Here is a 15179-nt window from a genome sequence, read left to right as displayed (position 1 = left end):
TCCATACATGACCACTGGAAAAACCATAGCCTTGACTAGACGGACCTTAGTCGGCAAAGTAATGTCTCTGCTTTTGAATATGCTATCTAGGTTGGTCATAACTTTTCCTCCAAGGAGTAAGCGTCTTTTAATTTCATGGCTGCAATCACCATCTGCAGTGATTTTGGAGCCCCCAAAAATAAAGTCTGACACTGTTTCCACTGTTTCTCCATCTATTTCCCAAGGAGTGATGGGACCGGATGCCATGATCTTCGTTTTCTGAATGTTGAGCTTTAAGCCAACTTTTTCACTCTCATCTTTTACTTTCATGAGGAGGCTTTTTAGTTCCTCTTCACTTTCTGCCATAAGAGTGGTGTCATCTGCATATCTGAGGTTATTGATATTTCTCCCAGCAATCTTGATTCCAGCTCGTGTTTCTTCCAGGCCAGCGTTTCTCATGATGTACTCTGCATAGAAGTTAAATAAGCAGGGTGACAATATACAGCCTTGATGTACTCCTTTTCCTATTTGGAACCAGTCTGTTGGTCCATGTCCAGTTCTGTTGCTTTCTGGCCTGCATCCAGATTTCTCAAGAGGCAGGTGAGGTGGTCTGGTATTCCCATCTCTTTCAGAATTTTCCACAGTTTATTGTGATCCACACAAAGGCTTTGGCATAGTTAATAAAGCAGAAATAGATGTTTTTCTGGAACTCTCTTGCTTTTTCCATGATCCTTCGGCAGATGCAAAGAAAAGTCTGGCTGCAGTCTCCCACCCCTTCCGGCCCACGCGCTCCCCGCCCCCTCTGGGCGCCCAGCTCCACCCACACGGGAGCCCCGGCTGCGATTCTGCGTAGATCCACCCCCTCCGCCCTTGTTGGTGCTGTGCTGTCTGGACGCCGATGAAGAAGCGCCCTCACGGAGACTTGGCTGCCTCTGGGCTCCGCGGGGACATGAGCGGCCGCGCCCGCGGGAGGGCACGGGGCATGGCCCGGAGCCCCGTCGCCACGGAGGTGGGGCGTGCCTGGGGGCCTCCAGCTGAGCTGTCTCCCTTCCTCCGCTCCTCCGTGGACACTGCCTTTCTCTGCACATTTCTTTCCCTCTTTGCTAGAAAGCAGCGACTTCTCTTCTCTTCTCTTTCAACTTTGAGTCTTTCCAGGGTTTCTCATATATATGTACATGTATTTCCCGTTGGGAAGCTTATCCGAGTGAGATATTAATGTAGATGTTTTGGCCGCTGAAAAGGACTGAAAGTGGGAGGCGAGTGGATCGCTCTTCTCTGTTTTCTGAGTTTTAATTACTTTATTCGTTTGCAAGTCTCCTGGGGAAAAAGACTGTACCTTTAAAAGTACTATTATTTGGTATGTAACTTAATATGACCCATCTCCCTAATTTATATAAAAAAGAAATAATTTCAAACACAAATGGCTGGTGCGCTGGGATGACCCAGAGGGATGGTACGGGGAGGGAGGTGGGAGGGGGGTTCAGGATTGGGAACACGTGTACACCCATGGTGGATTCATGTTGATGTATGGCAAAACCAATACAATATTGTAAAGTAAAATAATAATGATAATAATAATAATATAATAAATTAAAAAAAAAATTTAGAATCAGCCACTGTGCATAGGGCTTCTTATTAAACTTAGGGAGCTTGGTTGAATTGAGAAGCATATCTGCAATTTCTGAGTGATGTTACACTTAATATTTGGAGCAATACTTAGCAAAAACTTAGTATTTGGAGTAACATCTTAGACCAGAAGTGCTGTGTGAGTAGTATGTCTTTGTTATGCCTTTACTTTCATAAAGAGGTCTTCTGTTGATTTTTCCCTTTTTTTTTAAAGTAGACTGATTTATACCTTCTTCAACAGAGACTTACTGTAAAGAGAAAATATTAATGGTTCTCTTCATCTGTTTTGTGAACTAGTTTTGGACCAGTTTTTTTCAGGAGTGTCATCATCAGACTGGTGGCCCAGATCCTCTGGGCTCAGTTTATTTTCTTGCTACAAACTTGTTCACATCAGAGTCCCTATGTCTGACGGCTACAGAAATGTGAGGTCTTTGATCATCTGTGTGTGTGTTAGTTGCTTCAGTCGTGTCCAGCCCTGTGCGATCCCATGGACTATAGCCCAGCAGGCTCCTCTGTTCATGGATTTCTCCAGGCAAGAACACTGGAGTGGGTTGCCAGTTCCTTCTCCAGGGATCGAACCTGTGTCTCCTGCATTGCAGGCAAATTCTTTATCGTCTGTCACCAGGAAGCTTGTGACCACCTGTACCACCTTCCATTTGATGACCTTCTTGGAGAAGGAAATCCAACCCACTCCAATATTCCTGCCTGGAAAATCCCATGGACAGAGGAGCCTGGTAGGCTACAGTCCGTGGGGTCCCAAAGAGTCGGACACGACTGAGCAACTTCACTTTTGGGTGCAAGGCTCACACCTTTGCCTCTGGAGGCTAAAGGCCTCTGGCTCACAGTTAGCATTGAAATCAAAGATTAATGAATGGGGAAAACTGTGGCTCTGCTTTATCTTCTTTTCTAAAATGGGCAGTCTTTTCTCCTCTCTCAAGCATCTTACCTGCAAACATTTTCTTTCCTAGCTCATGGTACTCTAGTGACATAGGACATGATGCCATTCTCATTCTCGTCTCGTGATAAGGTTTTAGTTTATGACTTAATATCTTAACTCTGACCAAATATCTTTACTCATTTCAGCCTCCATCTATTGCGCTAATTGATAATGAAGCATCCTCTAGCAGTGACTGTGTGAGAACAAGCAGGATGTCACAGAAATGTAAGTGCAGCTCCGTCTGTTCCATTCAGTTCCATCCCATCTGAATGAAATAGGAGTGACTCAACCAAGCCTTTGAGCAGCAGATTCACTTCTTGAGCATCCTGTCTTCCTTTCCTTGAAGCATCCCTCTGTGTTTGTTGTGTTTCTTTGAGACCTCCAAACAGAGTCTGCCACTGAATTTCCTGATAGTGTTCGGCAGCTGGGAACCCCCAGACATTAGGAAGCCAGTTTTTCTGATTTCTTTCTATTTCTTACTGAATAAATTTGAAAAAAAATCTTTAAAAATTCTTTATGACATACCAATGTTGATACTATTGCCTTGCAGAGATGGTAGAAACCTGGCGTGCCTGTTTCCCATTCTGTCTTCCTTTCCCACCTGTGGTAGACATCACCCTTTGATGGTAGCCCTCTTCCCTGCAAATCCAGATTTGACCTCAAGATACCTGTCGACATGCTATGCTAAATAGCCCATAGCACACAGTGCGAGTTGGCTACCCAATGGGCTAGTTTCCCAGGGCCGCTGTGATAGAGTACTGCAGACCAAGTGACTTAGACAGTGTAAATGTATGGTCTCGTAATTTCAGCCCTGTTGCCATCATGCAAGTGTTATTCCAGCTTTTTTTTGAGAATTTCTTTCCACATCTGCTGCACATCCTTGTGACTAGCAAGTGATGGAAACTGTTCATCCGTTGAGGGTAGACTGAATATTTTTACTTTTAAAAATTGTGGTAAAATATGTGGAATGTAAAATTGACCATTTTAACAATGTTGAAGTGCACAGTCCAGTGGCATTAACAATATTCACACTGTTGTGCAACCATTGCCGTTATCCATCTCTGGAACCTTTCTGCTCTTGCAAAATTGAAACTTTGTACGAATTTAATAATATTTCTCCATTTGCCCCGCCCCCCCAAACTCTGGTGGTCTTCCCTGATAGCTCAGTTCGTAAAGAATCCGCCTGCAATGCAGGAGACCTGGGTTTGATCCCTGGGTTGGAAAGATTCCCTGGAGAAGGGAAAGGCTACCCATTCCAGTATTCTGGCCTGGAGAATTCCAGGGACTGTATAGTTCACGGGGTCGCAAAGAGTCAGACACGACTGAACGATTTTCACCAGACTCTGGCAACTACCATTCTATCAGTTCAGTCCCTCAGTCATGTCCGACTTTGCGACCCCATGGACTGCAGCATGCCAGGCTTCCCTGTCCATCACCAATTCCCGGAGCTTGCTCAGACTCATATCCATCGAGTTGGTGATGCCATCCAACCGTCTCCTCCTGCCTTCAGTCTTTCCCAGCATCTGTGGTAGACTGAATTTTTAGAAACCACCAGACAGTATTTGAACAGTAAGTTATATGGATAATTAGCAAGAATAATCAAATTTTTAAAAATGAAATAAATTATGTTATTCTCCTGGAAGACTCCGACTCCACTGAAAAGGGAATGGACAGCAGTTTTGGGTGAGTGGGTAGTGCCATTTGGGGTAGTTGCATATCATGACTATATCAAAGGAAAGAAATTTGTATATTAATAGTCATGTTACTTTGTAGTAATAATTTTGTGATGTAAAATTTATATTTTCATATTATCTTCAAAGTGTCAAAGTTATATCCAAAATCAGCATCGCTATACTCGTTTAACAAAGAAAATATTCATCTGGAAATAGATTTCAATTTCATGTTTTCTAGATCCTAAAACACTGACATGCCCCAAGGTGAAGTGCTGACTTTCATTCTCAGAGGAATGCTCTAGCATAAAAACTGATGACAGCCTCTGGGCATTTCTCTTCCTGTGGTTGGGAAAGTTGGGAGATTTTCAGCCTCAATCTGTGCAGAAGTTGATGTGGACAGTCTTAATTTGTAATTCTTCAGGTGTGATACAAGAGCTACAGGAGGGAGACCAACCCTCCAACAGTGGGCATGGAGCAGAATGTAGGGGGAGAGAGCCTCCTCCTTAGTCAAGAGGAGAATCAGAACAGCCCCATATGTTATATGAGGTGGGACTAACCCAGGGTCTGTTATTCTTAAGATAACATACCATGCTTCCTTCACAATTTTCAATTTTCAGGCCGCAGACTTCTGTACATTCTCCATTGTTTTCAGCAATATCGGTCAGTTTTATTAAAAGCCACAAAAATCTGAGTTTTGGTTCTAGGTGCACTTTTTATATAATAGTTGTAAGCAGTATCACTAGCATGAAATATGAGATGTGATGGTGTTTTCTTCCTATTTTAGATGCAGGTGGTATATCTTCGAGTGATTCTGGATGTACCTCCAAGGAAAGAGGTGGGAAAGTCAGACGAGACGTCATGGATTTGTCTGTCTGTACCAGAGAGAAACTGGCCCATGTGAGAGACTGCAAAACAGGTACTCACTCTTCATGTTACTTACCTTTCTTTCTTTTTAATATTACCAAATCTTGCTTAAGGAATTTTAATTTCCAGATCTAAAATAAATTCATATCTTGACTTCAAAGATACGTATTGAACATCTGCTATATTTAAAACATTATCTAAGGGTGGCAGGAAGGTTTAGGAGGGAGGGGACATAGGTATACCTACGGTTAATTCATGTTGATATATGACGGAAATCAAAGCAATATTGGAAAGCAGTCATCGATCAATTAAAAATAACTATAGAAAAAGAAAGGCAAAAAAACCAAACCAAACAAAAACATTATCTAGACAGTCGTTGTTTTAGCCTTAATTATCTCTTTTATGAATAGGAAGAATAACATTTTCTGTAAAACTACATTTCATACATTGAAAACATTTTCTCCTTACCTCTGAGGTAGGGGCCTGCAAAGATGCTTTGTCCCTTTCTTAACTTTTTCTTATATAGGGAAAAATAACTTTTCTGGACTTAAGCTCTAAAAAGAAAAATGTAGCCTGTTTGGGGAATTCTTTACAATGATTCTAGGTTTACCCTTGAAATTGCAACCTAAAATTTTATGTGTATTTTTGGAAAAGTAGGCCTACTGTTTTTATAGGATCCTCAAAAGAGTTTGTAATTCCCTCCAAAAAAAGACTCAGTGATGCAGAAAGCCTGCAGATCAGTCTTTTGCAAACTCTTTCAAACCATGCAACAGACATAAGTAGATAAATCCTTATCCATCATACACACAATTGAAACCAAGTTTCATGAGGCAGTGTTGCCCTTCCAGTGGCAGGGCTCTTGGATCCATTCTGTTGTATCCTAGTCTTTCTATGAAATGTGATGCTTTGCCTCACTTATTTTCATAACTGGAGCACTAATGAGACAGGATTACAGTTTGAACACACTTGGGTAAGTGATCTCAAAGGGTTGCTTGCCCACTCGGACATTGTAGATGACTTCTCTTTGTCCATTAATAGGAGCAGCTAAAATATGTTGGCATGGCCTTTGGGAGGACAGTGACAAAAAAGCTTTCCTTTGAATAAAATAGCACAATGATTCCTTGTTCCTACTGGGTATTACACATGTCGATGAAAAAAAGCATTGCCTACTGTGTCAGTAAATTAAGGATGTTGTTAATTTACATTAAGGATGAGGCTGCCCACTGCTAAGCCCTCAGTTACTGCAGCCACTCTCCAACAGTGTACCCTAAGGAGACTTGGGGTGGGAAAGAATAGGATACTGGCCCCTGTAGCTGAGGTGCATGGCAAAGAAATGATTTCAGTGAACCCTGACCTTTGCATCTTCCTATGTAGAAAGAATCCATCTGCAATGCAGGCAACCCAGGTTTGATCCCTAAGTCAGGAAGATCCCCTGGAGAAGGGAACAGCAACAACCCACTCCAGTGTTCTTACCTGGAGAATTCCATGGACAGAGGAGCTGGGGTGGCTTATGGGGTTTTCAAAGAGCTGGACATGACTGAGTGACTAACACTGTCACTTTGATACATAGAAAGGTGCTAAAGTCATTAACACAGGATGTCTGGCTTTCTTTAATTACAATCATCTTTAGAGCTTCTGACTCCCTGGTCTTTGTTGCAAAAACTCCTATCTGGCTCTTCCCTTGCCTCCTTACAGGCAGACTCTCAGGAGTTATCTGAGATGCTGTATCCCAAGTTTAAGCCCTCAGTTTTGCCCACTGAATAAAACATAATTCTCATCTTTTAAGTTGTGTGTTATTTTTCAGTCAATATGCATGTCAGAACTGAGGGAATATTTCCTAAGGTACACAGGATACTCCCTCATGACCTCAGGGTTCATGTTTCCACTTCCTCCATGAAAAATGCAAAACAGTGACTGTTTGGTAACTCTGTCTTGTTAGGCGAACACTGGATAGTTCCGTCGGAGGAGAGGTGAGAGTATTTCCTTTGTGCCCTCCTAGAGTCTGTCCTGGTGGAGTTTACAGCATCCTGGGCACAGACCACTGTGTCACGGCCATCTCTCAATTTATCCTGTAGAGTTTTTTAAAACAATTTTTAAAATGTGTATTTATTCTTCGGCTGTGCTGGGTGTCTTCATTGCTGCATTCAGCATCTTTGGCTGTGACCTCTAAACTCATGGCTTCCCTGGTGGCTCAGAGGTTAAAGCATCTGCCTCCAGTGCGGGAGACCCGGGTTAGATCCCTGGGGCGGGAAGATCCCCTGGAGAAGGAAATGGCAATCCACTCCAGTACTCTTGCCTGGAGAATCCTATGGACGGAGAAGCCTAGTAGGTTACAGTCCATGGGGTCGCAAAGAGTCGGACACGACTGAGCGACTTCACCTTCACCTTCACCTTCTAAACTCTTGGTTGTAGTGTGTGGGATCTGGTTCCCTGACCGGGGATAGAACCCAGGTACCCTGCATTGGGACCTGGAATCTGCCACTGACCCAGGGAAGTCCCTGTCCTCTAGATTTTGAGGAGGTGAATAAAAGTTCTGTAGGGCCTGGAGTTCCGGGAAGCTCATATGGCCTTCCTATGCCTGCAAAAAACAGAAGCCCAGAGTCCTGTCTGTTCTCACACAGGGAAGATGTGAAATTTCTTCTTCTGTTCCTTCTCTGGGGCTTACAGAGCCATCTAACCACTGACTGTAGTGTTTCAATATTTTCTGAAATATGGTGAACTTTTTATTATCTGAATTTCCAAGAGAATGGGGTGGGGGGCTATATTCATGGTAAAAACTGGAGAGTTTCTTTCTAATCTGAGAGCAGCATCTAAAGCTGTTATCAGACCAAGCAGGTCCCCTCACCCACGTGTAGTAAAGTCAGTCTACTGACACACTGTTTTGTAGTGAAGGAAATTGCAGTGTTTATTGTGAGGCACTGTACAAGGATCCATTGACTACACAGTCCATGGAATTCTCCAGCCCAGAATACTGGAATGGGTAGCCTTTCCCTTCTCCAGGGGATCTTTCCAACCCAGGGATTGAACCCAGGTCTCCTGCATTGCAGGCAGATTATTCTTTACCAGCTTAGCTATCAGGGAAGCCCTATAATTTCAGAGCAGCATCTGAAACTTATCAAACCGAATGGGTCCCCTCACCCACGCGCAGTAATCAATCTGCTGACACAACCAGGTTGCGGTTAGGGAAAGTGCAGTATTTATTATGAGGCACTGAACAAGGAGTCTAGGACAGCTAATGCTCAGAAAGCCCAAACTTCCTGGTGTGTGTGTATGCTCAGTCGCTCAGTGTCCGACTCTTTGCAACCCCATGGACTATAGCCAGCCAGGCTCCTCTGTCCATGGGCTTTCCCAGGCAAGAATTCTGGAGCAGGGGATCTTTGTGACCCAGGGATTAAACTCATGTCCCCTGCGTTGGCAGGCGGATTCTTTACCACTGAGGCACCTGGGAAGCCCTATTAATCCTTAGGTGCCAGTAGGTCTAGAAGCTACATGATCATGGTCATCACATAGTTAACTTCTTTCATTGGGTCGGGGTTTTAGCATCTGTAAAACAGTTCAGGAAACGTGCACTAGATACTATTATCTAGGTACTTAGAGAGGAGCGAAAGCAGATGATAATGGAAGAAGGGTCTGTCCCAGGAAGGCCCCATGGGGTCTTGCTCAGTTACAAAATTTTCACTTGAATGATTTGAATTGCACAGAATCAGCGGGAAGGCAGTCTTTGGAAAGAGTTCTAGGGTAGTTGAATTCAGATGTTTCTCTTCTCCCCAAACAAGGTCACTTCCTGCTCTTTGGTTCTTATGAGGCCTGCTTTGCCAGTGTGATCCTTTTGTTTGTAGGACTCTGCTTTCCAGGTGGCTCTAGTGGTGAAGAATCTGCCTGCTGATGCAGGGGACATGAGACATTGGTTCCATCCTTGGGTTGGGAAGATCCCCTGGAGGAGGGCATGGCAACCCACTCCAGTATTCTTGCCTGGAGAATCCCATGGACAGAGGAGCCTGGTGGGCTACAGTCCATAGGATCCCAAAGAGTCAGACAACGACTGAAGTGACTTAGCATGCATGCATGTAAGGTTATCAGGCTGCTGGTTACTCAAGCTTACTTCATATCACTGAACAAAAGTCCTTGCTTTCCAGCAGCAATTATGCATATGCACATAAATTTTTGAATGCCGTGATTAACATGAACATGATGCATTTTTTTTTCATTAAAAAATATTTTTTATTTGTTTTCTTCAGGTTCCAGTGGAATACCTGTGAAACTGGTCACAAATCTCTTTAATTTAGACGTGCCCCAGGACTGGCAGCTATACCAGTATCATGTGACATATAGTCCGGATATAGAATCTAGAAGGCTGAGAATTGCTCTGCTTTATAGTCACAGGGAACTCTCCAACAAAGCAAAAGCATTTGATGGTGTCATCCTTTTTCTCTCACAAAAGCTAGAAGAAAAGGTATAGTATGGTTAATTTTTAAACACACACACATGCATATATTTATACTCCCCCATATAGATTTTAGAGGTTAGCTGATTTTCATGACAGCTGGAATAAGTGTGTCACTTGCTCCTTTTCTCTTTCCTATTCCCATGCCCGAGAGCAAAAGACTTCTTAATTAAGACCTCATCAGCAATTGATTTCCTAATTAAGAAGCTGCTGGTCAGGCATTTCAGAAAGAAGAGCTGTAATACAAATACTGCTTTTTTGACAATTTTTTTTCAAGGCAAAGTGTCCTTGAGAGAGGAATCTTTTTTAAACTTTTCCCAAAATAGGCAAGAGTTTAAGAAACAGCGTTTACCCTGTGGCCTCAGACCTTTAAATTTACTTTTTTTTTTCCGCTCCTGTGCACTCTGTCCATCTGTCCAAAGGATTGACTTTACATCAATCCTGATTCTAAAACTGTCATTTTTCATGACTTGTTCCATCATATGAAATAGCAGTTACTTATATCAGTCTTGCTTCTTGAAAGAAAAGCTATCACCAACTTAGACAGCATATTAAAAAGCAGAGACATTACTTTGCCAACAAAGGTCCATCTAGTCAAAGCTATGGTTTTTCCAGTAGTCATGTATGGATGTGAGATTTGTACTATAAAGAAAGCTGAGCGCTGAAGAATTATGCTTTTGAACTGTGGTGTTGGAGAAGACTCTTGAGAGTCCCTTGGACAGCAAGGAGATCCAACCACTCAATCCTAAAGGAAATCAGTCCTGAATATTCATTGGAAAGACTGATGCTGAAGCTTAAACTGCAACACTTTGGCCACCTGATGCAAAGAACTGACTCTTTGGAAAAGACCCTGATGCTGGGAAAGATTGAAGGCAGGAGGAGAAAGGGACGACAGAGGATGAGATGGTTGGATGGTATCACTGGCTCAATGGACATGAGTTTGAGCAAGCTCCGGGAGTTGGTGATGGACAGGGAGGCCTGGTGTGCTGCAGTCCGTGGGGTCGCAAAGAGTGAGACAAGACTGAGCGACTGAACTGAACTAGCTGAACTGAACTGATGTCGATCTTAGGGCTGCCCTGGTAGCTCAGCAGAAAAGAATCTGCCTACAATGCAGATGTAGGTTCCATCCCTGGGTTGGGAAGATCCTCTGGAGGAGGGCATGGCAACCCACTCCAGTATTCTTGCCTAGAGAACCCCATGGACAGAGGAGCCTGACAGGCTATAGTCCATAGGGTCGCAATGGGTTGGACATGGCTGAAGCAACTGAGGACACATGCGTACATCAATCTTAAGGATATTTTTGAATGGTTATGACCTTTGGATATGGCAGTTGCATGATTCATATCTATTTTTTTACACCTTCCCATTTTTAGTCCTAAAATCAAAATACCAATATTGAGGTTTTTATCATATGCTTTGTTCTAAGGCAATAGTAAAATTATTACAAAGAAAAAAAACCAGTTTCTGTATGAAAAGCTAAAGCAGAGTATTGAATTAAAACTTGATGCTTCTGTCCCTTGGAAAGTGTAATCATTTTAGTTCAGCATCTTGAACAGGATGACAGCTAGAGCATAAATGTAAATTTCTAGATTCCCTGTTAACCTTTGTGAATTTCCTCAAGAAGTGCTTTTCTGAACACTCTTGGAGCCTTTATCGGTTTATGAAATTCTAGGATTTATAGGAGCTACCTGAGTGTCTATTTCATCTGAATATGGAATTTTAAAATTATACCATATGATTAGATTTAAGAACACGTAAAATCTGGATCTATAAATTTAGAAACATTTTCATTCATCCTAAGTCCTTATTGGTCCCTCAATATTTTGTCCCATGACAGATGTTGATAGCCTACTAGTATAGTCTCATACTTAAATGACATATTTCAAGGGTATTACTATCATTGAAGATCATCTCCTCCTTCCACGTACAGGCAGATTCTTAATCACTGGACCACCAGGGAAGTCCCAGACTTTTGTACAGTTTTACCTGAGGCAAGAAACACTTCAGTGAAGTATCTCATCACTTGTGAAAGGATGCATTTCTCTTTGTTTCCATCCCTGCCCTACATTCTTGGTTCAGCCTGAAAGCCGTTAAAACTACACTTTCACTACAGAAAATACATAAATGCCTGCTAATGAACTGGCCTCTTCTAATTTCTCACGCTTCTGAAAAATCCTTGACCATTGATTCTACTGGCTGATCTATTCATTCTTTTATTCCAAAAAAAATCTCTACTGAGCCTTGCTTGGTCTAAGGAGCTTTACATTTAGTTAGGCACCTGGTATAAAGACCCATTCATGCATTCACTATACTGTTAGCATGTGGTTCCAGATTATTAGAACTCTAGGGCTTTCTCTAGGCCTTTTAAAAATGAAGTCAGATTTCCTGTCTAAACTGTCACGGTTTTCTTCTCTTTCCACACTTACTTTCCCTATGGTCTGTTCTCTATCCTTTGCTTTCTTTTCCTCTGCTCCTCTGTTGTTTTTTGTTTTTTTTTTAAATGAACTTTTGAGAGGCTTCTTTCTGAAATCCATGAACTCAGAGTGGGCAATGTGCAACATGCATGCGTCCTCAGTCATGTCTGACTCTTTGTGACCACAGGCTCTTCTGTCCATGGTGTTCTCCAGGTAAGAATACTGGAGTGGGTTGCCATTTCCTACTCCAGGGGATCTTCCTGACCCAGGGATCAAACACACGTCTCCTGCATCTCCTGCATTGCAGGTAGATTCCTTACTGCTGAGTCATGGGGGAATCCCCAAGATGGGCAGGACACTTTATTAGTAGGCTTTTGGGCATCCATGAACTCCTATAAATGGGTACATGATATGCCTTGCTGTGGTATTCAAATACGTGACATTTTCTTGGGAGAATGTCTGTAACTTTCATCAGACTCTCAAAGTAGGTTGTGACTTGTTTTCCTGTACCTCCCCTTCCCCCCAAAAGGTCAAGAACCCTATTCCTGAATTCTCTTTGGATTGAATCTTTGAACCTTGAGTCTGGTTTTGATTCTCAATTAAGAAATCTGAGACCGGAGAGATGTGTTGCTTTTCTGGGATTAGCAAAATACAGAGGAAAAAACCTTCCAAACCTAACCCGATGATTAGATTATCACTCCCATCACTAACAGCTGCAGCTTTGTTTTTGGTAGAGCTTGTGAAGTTTTGACGGCTTTAGCAGAGCCACATTCTGTGCATTGGAGGATAAGCTATAGAGTCCGTTTTAAGTACTTCTTTTTCCAGGTCACGGAGTTGTCAAGTGAAACCCAAAGAGGCAAGACGGTAAAGATGACTATCACTCTGACGAGAGAGCTGCCGGCAAGTTCTCCTGTGTGCATCCAGGTCTTCAATATCATCTTCAAAAAGTAAAGTGCCTCAAATGTGAATTTAATTTAGGCCAATGATGCCTTTCCGCATAGAGCCTGGGTATTAAAAGTATTTTCAATTTTGTAGGTGGTGTGCCAGCAGCAATGTCCTCTTCAGGGCAGTTTTCTGTGTACTTCTGTGTATTACTGCAGTAATACTCACCACAGCCCATCACAGCCTTGAACTGGCACCTCTGTTATTATTCAGTATCATCTGTGTTGAGACAAGGGTCTCAAGGGTTGTGATGTCTCGGGGACCAGGGCAGGTGCCTTTGCCCTTTTCCTGTACCCACTCCCAGCCTCCATCCCCAGACTTAAAAACTGGGTCAGTAAACTGAAGGAGTGGCTTTTCTCCTGGCTGATTTGTTTTAGATGTGAAAGGTCGTCACCATCTGCTTTCAATGCTTTCAGACCCCTTCCTTTCCCCACTTGTCCCTGGGGACAGAGGAAGGTTGTCACTAAGCTTTTCAGTGTTCTTCAGACTGACCTGAGGATCACTTGCTTCAGTGTCAGCTTGGGTGTTAGGTGCAACTTGACAAAATGCAGGTTCCCTAGCCCCTCACTGGACCTAGTGAACACAATTTTGTGAGTGGGGCCTGAAAAATCCATATTTTTGGCAAGCTTCCCAGATGGGAGCTCAGAAGCTTGAGAACCCCTGTTTTCCATGCTGTTGGTGTGGATCACTAGGGTGATATGTTAAAAACCTAAGATTTTAGCCCTTTGCTCTGGACAGGATGAGAGGAGTTTGGGTTTACTGAGTAGAACACATAGATGAATTTCCATCACACAGATACACTGATTCCTAATTCTAGTCAGAAGTCTAGGCAAGTGTCTTCCGATCTTATCTGGGTCTCAGCTCAGCACTGTAAAAAACGCTCTTCAGAATCCATTTTTGCCTGTGCCGCCCTGATTATTTTAAGTCAGCTGACATTTGGAAGGTGCTTTGCAGTGATAGAGCTCTTTCTCTGGTGCTAGAGTTTCCTTGATCTTTACTCAGTTGCCCCGAGGCAGGTATGATTAAACTCCCCATTTTACAGATAAGGAGACTGAGGCTCAGGTGACTGTGGGTAGCCAAAAAGCACACAACTGGAACCTCTGTTTTCAGACTTGAAACTCTTCCGTTTCCCCAATGCACAGGGCAGCTTCAGATAGTAATGTGTCACGTTCCAAAAGCAGCCAGAGTTAGTCGCTGAAGAGGCAGCCTTGTCATTTGGTAGCAGTGAGGAGCCGGAATAGACTCATTAGAAACAAAGTCCTCAGGAATGTAAATTGGTGCAGATACTGCGGAGAACAGTATGGAGGTTCCTTAAAAAACTAAAAATAGACTACTGTATGATCCGGCGATCCCACTTCTGGTATATACCTAGTAAGAACTCTTAATTCAAAAAGATACGTGCACGTCAGTGTTCATAGCAGCACTATTTACAATAGCCAAGACATGGAAGCAGTGTAAATGTCCATCAGCAGATGAAGGGGTAAAGAAGATGTGTACATGTATGCAATGGAATACTGTTCAGTCTTAAGAATGAAATAATGCCATTTGCAGCAATATGGATGGACCTAGAGATGATCATACTCATTGAAGGAAGCCAGAGAAAGACAAATATATGATATCACCTGTATGTAGAATTTGAAAAATGATATCAATGAACTTATTTACAAAACAGAAATAGGCTCACAGACAGAAAATAAACTTATGGTTACCCAAGGGGATGGGGAGTTAGAGGTAAATTAGGAATTTGGGATTAACGTATACACAATACCGTATATAAAAGAAGCAACTAGGACCTACTGAATAGCACAGGGAACTGTATTCAATATCTTGTAATAACCTATAAGGGGAAAGTATCCAAAAAGGAATATGCATATATAACTGAATCACTTTGTTGTACACTAAAACCAATACAACATTGTAAATTACCTATACAAAAAGAAAGAAAAAAAAAAAAAAGAAAGGAAACGGCCTCCTCATTTCAAAATAAGAACGGGGCCAGAAGAGCCTGTGGACATGGCTTTTCTCGCCTCAGCCACGGCAACCAGAATATTACCGTCACAGTCATATCTGCTAAGGGACCACTTCTTTTGCAGTTAAACCCGGAAGAATAGAACTATTTTCAATTGTGTCATTCCCAAATATGGAGTAATAGTTCTTGTATATACCCTCATAGGTATATACAGTAGCTAACCTTTCAGCATTATAACAATAAGAGTTCTGGGCTTTTCTCCTAGTTTTTATTTCAGCATGGGTAACAAACTTAGAAGTATACTGTTATAGACAGATGTTTAACACAGATT

General features: G+C 42.5%; 1 protein-coding gene across 1 annotated transcript in view; it reads left to right on the top strand.

Moving 5' to 3' along the window:
- The first annotated feature begins 928 nt into the window (after positions 1–928).
- The window catches only part of PIWIL4 (piwi like RNA-mediated gene silencing 4), a 55835-nt gene continuing 41584 nt past the window's right edge, over positions 929–15179 (top strand). The window contains exons 1-6 of the mRNA XM_068989101.1: positions 929–1012; positions 2235–2237; positions 2689–2773; positions 5006–5131; positions 9318–9532; positions 12763–12884. Coding sequence (XP_068845202.1) covers positions 929–1012; positions 2235–2237; positions 2689–2773; positions 5006–5131; positions 9318–9532; positions 12763–12884 — 635 coding nt within the window. The remainder of the gene's footprint in view (positions 1013–2234; positions 2238–2688; positions 2774–5005; positions 5132–9317; positions 9533–12762; positions 12885–15179) is intronic.

The sequence above is a fragment of the Capricornis sumatraensis genome, chromosome 16, assembly GCF_032405125.1.
Source record: "Capricornis sumatraensis isolate serow.1 chromosome 16, serow.2, whole genome shotgun sequence".
Classification (NCBI taxonomy): Eukaryota; Metazoa; Chordata; class Mammalia; order Artiodactyla; family Bovidae; genus Capricornis; species Capricornis sumatraensis.
Note: the sequence above shows the minus strand (reverse complement) of the source record. Positions and strands in the feature narration are given on the sequence as shown.